The sequence below is a fragment of the Nematolebias whitei genome, chromosome 1 (genome assembly GCF_014905685.2).
Source record: "Nematolebias whitei isolate Nwh7 chromosome 1, NemWhi1, whole genome shotgun sequence".
NCBI lineage: Eukaryota > Metazoa > Chordata > Actinopteri > Cyprinodontiformes > Rivulidae > Nematolebias > Nematolebias whitei.
Genome location: NC_056498.1, coordinates 9,647,932 through 9,655,974, shown reverse-complemented (window position 1 = coordinate 9,655,974; position 8,043 = coordinate 9,647,932). Strand labels below are relative to the sequence as shown.

Below are 8,043 nucleotides of genomic sequence, written 5' to 3'. Positions count from 1 at the left end.
ACGGCAGCAGTAGGGCCCCGTACGGCTCCAGTAGGACCCCGTACGGCTCCAGTAGGGCCCCGTACGGCTCCAGTAGGGCCCCGTTCGGGAGCAGTAGGGCCCCGTACGGGAGCAGTAGGGCCCCGTACGGCAGCAGTAGGGCCCCGTACGGCTCCAGTAGGACCCCGTACGGCAGCAGTAGGGCCCCGTACGGCTCCAGTAGGACCCCGTACGGCAGCTGTAGGGCCCCGTACGGCTCCAGTAGGACCCCGTACGGCAGCAGTAGGGCCCCGTACGGCTCCAGTAGGGCCCCGTTCGGGAGCAGTAGGGCCCCGTACGGGAGCAGTAGGGCCCCGTATGGCAACATTAATTCAAGTTCAAGTAGGTTTTATTATCATTCACATCACATGTGATGAGGTGGAACGAAATTGTGTACACAGGGTCCCAGGTACTTGCAAAAATATAAAATGTAAAAAGAAACTGTAAATAAGGATTAGGCAGTAGAAACATACGGCAGCATTATGGCCTTGTGGCAACAGTAGGTTCAGGTTTACTAAACCTTATTTATATTATTTTTTTAGTGTATATCTTAGATCATTATATACTGTATTTTTATTTATACTTTTATATATATATATATATTGCTTTTTTGGGTGTAACTGATCCTTGAGTACACAGTTTTGTTCCCCCTCCTGTACCACATGTGATGTAAATGAAAATAGTCTCCGTTAACCTTGACCGTTTGTAGAAGCAGTAGGGTAGTTTCTCCATTTCACTAACGTAAGTGTATTTTGTTCTTTCCCGTAAGGTGCACCATTTGCTTTACAGGCAAAAAAAGTCTGCAGCCTTCTACATTGGGTTGGGCTACAGTAAAAAAAAAAAAAACATGTCTGCCTGTCCCCAAGCAGTTTAGTCTGTCTTTACTAAAGGCATCTTCAAAAAAGTTTAAGCTGAATGGTTCAACAGAATGTCTTTTGTTTTTTAATAAAAAAAACTAACATGATATACTGTATTTTCACTTCTTTAAATCATAGTTCTTTAAGATGAATCAGTAATGGTCCTAATTGGCTCTGGCTTGTCAGAGCTGTACAAGAATTGGACTCTGTTATCAAAAATCAAAACCAGAATCTATGCGACCAATGATAGATGACCAAAAGTTAATTAATAAAGCGCCTAGTCACAACAGAAGTCATCTCAGGGCACTGAACAGAAACGTTCATATACCGGTACTTAAAAAGTAAGTTAATAACATTATGTCCTCTCATCTGTGGTGGCTGAAGTTTTATTTCCACCCAGTCAGAGTCTGGTTGGAACATGAAAGTCTCCTAGCCTTTGACAGAAAGGTTCATCTGAGTGTACAGTAAATACCAGAAATAAGTTGTAAGGAAACTTTTTAATATGAAAGTATTAGTTACACAATATTGGTATTTCTGACACTGACAAGGAAGAAACTACATACTGTACTGTTTCTGACCTTCAGAGCGGATCCTGCCTCAGCCGTCCATCTGCCTGTCAGATTGATACTCAACATGGTGTGCCGAGCACTCGCTGTCAACTCCAAGAGCATAGTGAGTACCCCCACACAACAGGTTTTTAACAAGATAGTTGACCTTCATCTACTGAAACGACACAAACTTAACTGACATTGAGACTCTAAATGGAAAACACATCTTTTATGTATAGTATCCTTAACAATACAATATCTTATATTATTATTAATATACTTCTTACACTGTCTATAATCTAGTATTCTTAATAATGCAACTAGGCCTGTCACAATTACAAATTTTGCTGGGCGATTGTCTCAAATTATTGCGATAAACGATAATATTGTTTGAAATTTGACAATAATTAGTAATTATTGTCAAATCCAAGAAGAAATGTTTAATTTGTTTTGCATGCAGTACTTTTTTCGACCACCAGATGTCAGTATAAGTCTGTTTGAACCCAAGGATGGATAGTGAGGGAGCGAGCAGCGTGTCTCTTTAAGAAAAATGGGAGGGAGGCCCCTTTACATGACATGGACTGTCTCTCTTCGGTTCTCAAAATGGCGGACGCTCTGTGTGGTTTGAGCTCTTTATCGTAGCATTTGTCACACAAAACTTTTAATTAAAAAAATCAGTAAACAAGTTCTCTGCATCGTTTTGCAAAGAAAAACTTTTTCCATGAGGCACGGGTTTCAACCGTGAATTTTGGAGCTTTGACAAGACAGTTTTTTTTTCCCCGAGGTCGGCCTGTTAGCTTAGCTCGTAGCTTAGCTTCTCAGCTTAGCTGCTTTTAACGATCCAAAAACGCAATTTTGGATCGTTAAAACAGATTTTAAAGAGAAAGGGAGGGGTCAGTGAAGAGCACTGGAGTTGAGCTTTTTGTCATCCAGTGTCTTCAGTAGAAAGAGACACGAAGAAATAATAAAGCCAATAAATGAAAATGAGGTCAATAATTTTAATTTATCATGCGATTAATTGATTTATTGTTTATCGTGACAGGCCTACCTACAACATCAAAATGTGGGTCGGAATGGTGAAGCATCCTCATTTTCCCCACTCTGGGTCCTTGAGCAAGGCCCTCCTTAACCCCCCACCATCTGGTCCCCTGGGCACCCTAGATAGCAGAGCTCTGCTCCACACAGAGGGCTGTGGAGGCTCGGTGGTCTGTGGTTGTGTCAAGAAGGATGTCCGGCGTAAAAACAATTGCTATGTCTTGGTGCGAGTTAGTTCACTGTGGCGACCCCTGAAGAAGGGAGCAGCCGAAAGAAGAGAAAAAAAAATAGTTGCTGTGTGCCTCCGTTTAACTGATTTTTTTTACTTTTCAGTTTCATGTGTTTGTAGTTTATCATAAATATCTAAAAAATATATATTTTTGTGGGGGTGACTTGGGTAACCTCCAGATTTAGTTGTAACTCAGAAACTGTCCAGAGGACCTAACTTAACTTTAATTTTTTTACCTGGATTACCGAACATGAATTTTGATCTTTACCAACAGGTTCACTAATAGTGGTTGAACAGAGCCAGAAACTGACAGACGTGATTTTACAAAGTTTATCCCTGCTGTCATCATACCTTCTCATGTGCACGTCAGCCTTTTTGGATTTTGAGTGTGGCGTTGGTCAAGAATGTCTGACTATAGAGTGCCAATATTTCTGTTGGTGTTTCCAACTTGGAACCCAGAAATTCCAACTTCTTAGTCAGAATGAAATTTGTTAAGAGTTGGTGGAGTCAGGTAAAGTAACTTGTGGCATAATCTTAAAAAAATGGGTACAAAGTGTCCAAATCTGGCTGAGGCACAAATTGACCTGAAGTCGTAGCTGCTTCTATTTATTTTGACTTTTGCACACTGTGTTACTGAAACAGTGTTTGCATTTGTTTAAGCTAGCATTGAGACTAAATGAGAACAAGACTTCAAGGTGTTGCTCTAATGTAACTAATCACAACCTATCCATCCAGAGTTGGTTTTACACGTCCACAGTGCCTGCTTTTCAAAGCTTTCATCCACAGTAGAAGCTTTGCTGTGAAAGAAGTCACAGTGTGTATAAAAGTTGTTTTTCTGTAATCTTTGTAAAGTCTGTTCTGATGTTCTTCTGTGTTTTGATGTTTTTTCATTATTGTTACACAAAAATTTATTTTGTTAGTACCGTACTTGCTGCCATACACATCACACCGCCGTATAATTCGCATCAGTCCAAATACACTGCCTGGACAAAAAAAAAAATCGCCACCAAAAAAAAGAAAGGTCACACACTACATCACTAAACTATACCAGATATGCACCTCAGAATTAGAATAAGCTTTATGATCATTGCACCAAGATACAACGAGAATATGTCCGTACAGTCGTCCAAAACATGGGCGGAGTGCACGTAGATGCTGCTCTAAGCATGGCCTTGTTATCCTTTTCAGAATACTTTTTTTAGATAGAAAAAGGGACAAACCCATGAGGAGAGGATAGTGACATTATAAAAAAGATCTCTTCACACCTTGTCCTAACAGGACACGATTTAAGACGTCAAAAAACTCTGCCAGCAAGCACATTTATGAACATGTTACATATGCATTTACGACAAGGTGGTCCATGAAGCACTAACAGATAGTCCATTGTCCTGATAAGATGATGGTCAGCCGGCACAATTCTGATGAGCCTCCACACAAAGGGGTGGGGGTTGTGATAGATGAAGCTTTCCCTTAGTTTACACATTTCCCAGGAGAAATTGATAAGTCGGCCTGTTTCAAGGCCAACCGGGGAGTCTTGAGTCAGATAATCCACAATTGTTGATTTATACAGGCAAACTATTTTTCCTTGTCAGCCTCGAGTCTTTACTGATACCTCCAAGATCCGAAATGGCCAGGTTAGGGTGTATTCTGCTGGTCTGTGCTTACGAGCCTCTTCAAGGTCGTTTTCATGCTGACGAGTCCCAAAGCTGCAGGTGGCCTGCGATTCAAATCACTTCCATCTTATGGTTTTTGCTCGTAACTGAGCTGATTTTGAGTCCTCAAAGCACAAAACAACCTTCACATAGACAGCAGCTTGACAAGGGCCAGATTAGCTGCTGCCGTCCTCTTTGTACGTTGATAAACCAGGATCCAGACTATTCCAAAAACGGGAAACCTGTTATCATAACTCCAATTATATGCAATTCTGGCGTCCTCGATCTATAGCAGAGATAGACCCATCAACCCCAGAGATGCATCCATCTGCATGCGTGTCGTCCGAGCAGATGAGAGTTCTCCAGGACCCTGTCGCTTTGTTGAAAAGATTTTGTCATTTGCGTCAAAAGTTCAGTTGGTCAGATCTAAAATGGTAGTTTTCATTTCGGAAGATGTGTAAAAATAGGAGCTGCTCTGATACACAGACAAAAAGCAGGAATAGAACAGGGAGAGGGAAGAAATGCATGCACCTCGTTACAGAGCTAGTGAGAAAAAACTAAATTATCTGGACCTGCCATTCTGTGTTCGTCTGTCTCTCCTTCCTGTCCTCTCAAACCAGCCGGTCAAAGCAGACGGCCGCTTGTCCTGAGCCTGGTTCTGCTGGAGGTTTCTTCCTGTTAAAAGGGAGTTTTTCCTTTCCACTGTTGCCACTGTGCTTCCTCAGGATGGGAGACTGCGACAAAGTGAAGATTCAAGTTTGCCGGCTTCCTTAAATAGAGAACTTTTCTAATTGGCTTTTATGTATGTGAATGATCCCGTAAAGTGCCCTGAGACAACTTTGTTGTGATTTGGCGCTTTATAAATAAACTGAATTGAATTGAATTGAACACTTAATATTTAGTTGGACCACCTTTAGCTTTGATTATGGCATGCATTCACTGTGGCATTGTTTCGATAAGCATCTGCAATGTCACAAGATCTATTTCCATCCAGTGTTACATTAATTAGTTTTTTGATGACTAGGAACTAGGTATGATGGGTGCATCACTTCACCTGCCTCTCTTCTTACCCTGATGTGCCCATCACTCTGGAACAGGGTAAATCTAGACTCATCTGACCACCTTCCATTGCTCCAGAGTCCAATCTTTATGCTCCCTAGCAAATTGAAGCCTTTTTTTCTGGTTAGCCTCACTGATTAGTGGTTTTCTTAAGACTATACAGCTGTTCAGTCCCAGTCCCTTGAGTTCCTTCACATCGTGCGTGTGGAAATGCTCTTACTTTCACTATTAAACAGCCCTGAGTGCTACTGTTGTTTTTTTTCCATTTGATTTCACCAAACGTTTAAGTAATCGCAGATCACTATCATTCAGGATTTTTTTTCCGGCCACATTTCTTCCTCGAAGACAATGGGTCCCCCACTAGTTTTCAATAATGTGTTGGACAGTTAACCCAATTTTAGTAGTTTCTGCAATCTCCTCAGATGTTTTCTCTGCTTGATGCCAATGATTTTACCCTTCTCAAACAGACTGACATATTTTCCACAACCATGCGATGTGTCTTTGACATGGTTGTTTAAGAAATGAGAAGCAACTCATTGCACCAGTTGGGGTTAAATAACTTGTTGCCAGCTGAAAGATAATCGCCCATGCAGTAATTATCCAATTGGAGGCTCGTACATATTTCTTAGTTAAATCCAGGTGGTGACTTTTTTTTTTTGGCCAGGCAGTTTATGTCTAATAAAGTGGGGAAAAAACATAAAAATGTTGCTTCGCTGTCTGTATAAGTCGCTTCTATTATGGTTCACTGCTGACCACCTGGAAACGTGGGCTGGTGTTGCGCCAAAAATTGATGGGCTGCCAAATGGCGGCCACGTGCACGGGAGGACTTTAACAAAAATTAAAAAAGATTAACACTTAAAAACAATTGTTTTTTTTTTGCTCGAAATTATAGTAAAGGTTTGTCTCAGCTTATTCATTCAACCTTTATTTAGACAGGTTAATCCCATTGAGCCTCGAGGACTCATTTACAAGAGAGACCTGATTAACTTTTGCTTACTAAATGCACTTTGACGGTCAAATCAGCTGCATATTTCCTTGGGTGGCGTAGTGAAATGCAGCTGATTTGACATTTGCTCCAGGAGTTCTGGAGTGAGATGAAGGTGGCTTTGTATGGCAAACCAACTGTCTCATTAATAGCCTCTTTTACCTATTAATGAGACACTTGACTTGCAATATTACTCAAATGCCCTCTAGTGGCTGAAAATGGTAGTGTTCAATATTTTCAGTGTCAGAATGAGTGAAATTGTCGGATCTCAGCCAAAAATTGGATTATAAATATTGGAGAAAACATAATGTCAACATGTCACTTTGCTGTAGAAGTCGCAGGCATGCTAATTTATGAAAAAACTGACTTATACTGCGAAAAATGTGGTACTAAGTGCACTCTTGGTAGACGGTAGAGGCAATACTGCACCAGGCCTTACTGTGGGGCATTGCAAATGCAATAAAAAATACATGACTCTTGACATGAAAAAAAATATTGTTTGATTAATTTTTGTAGTGGTCATTGTTGCTAATCATTAGATGTACTTTGTACCAGGACTGTTCAGGATATGTGTAGTTTAACCTTCAGACACAAATGTATTGTTTCTAATCTCTTCACTTTGACTTTCTTGGTCAGAACTTAACAGCTGATGGAAGTTTAAGATTGCTGATCCTTCCCAGTATTCACATCAACAGTTTGGAGGTGCTGTCGGAGCTCATTACAGAGTGAGTAACAATAAACGAGTCCATGAACAAGATGTTTGCACTGCAGGGGTTTTTGACTCTTCAAGTCTTCTAGGGCAGAAACACTCCTATTTGCTTCCATCCAACATTTTTTAACCAAAAAAAGTGTTTTTATTTATTTTATTTTATTTTTCAGAGAGCGGGGCATTTTTTTAATGCCATTCTTGGTCTTTATTGTTATGGGCAGCAAAGAATATTTGTTTAATTTTAAGGATTCTATGCTAAAAAAGAAATCAAGAATGCTAATAATTGTTACCACATCAAGCCTCTTGTTAAAATCACAAACTCACTAATATTGCAGTACTGTGTGGGCTTTATTGCAATTACCAATAAATATTTGATGTTTAAACCTGCCTTTAGTCACTATATTGTTAATTTAACACTGTAGCCTAAAGCGTGGAAAAAGTGTGAATCACAGATCACGATCCCTCTGACCCTCATTTTATCACTATAATAAAACAACAAAACATGCAACAGTTTTCTCATGTTATTCAACAGCAAAACTGACCTTTTCAGTCTAGCTTCATACATAAATTAAAATGCCACCTGTCACAGAAGACCAGAGCGTGCAAGAGAATTATTAAAACAAGTAATGCTGATAGAAAATCTTCTGATCAGTAATCAACTCGTCAAACTCCAATACCATTTGGTGACAAGAAAAAGCAAAAAATTAACTAAATTACTTTTGTTTGATACAAGTACAGTGCACATATAACCTGAACATTGAACACAGTTGAACACTTTTTGCTGACCAGCTATAACAGCAGGGCACACAGATTAAATTGTCATTATTTGCTGCTTATCTTTAAAATAAATATAAAAATTGTGTCCTAGAGCTTGATAAAATGATTGTTAAATCATGATGACCATTGTTCCAAACAAACACAGGTACAAGATGGAGCGCAGCAACCAGAATA

General features: G+C 40.0%; 1 protein-coding gene across 1 annotated transcript in view; it reads left to right on the top strand.

Annotated features, from left to right (window-relative positions):
- Positions 1-8,043, top strand: part of pelp1 (proline, glutamate and leucine rich protein 1) — a 50,422-nt gene that overhangs the window by 16,543 nt on the left and 25,836 nt on the right. Inside the window, exons 9-10 of the mRNA XM_037675011.1 lie at positions 1,460-1,547; positions 7,020-7,108. Coding sequence (XP_037530939.1) covers positions 1,460-1,547; positions 7,020-7,108 — 177 coding nt within the window. The remainder of the gene's footprint in view (positions 1-1,459; positions 1,548-7,019; positions 7,109-8,043) is intronic.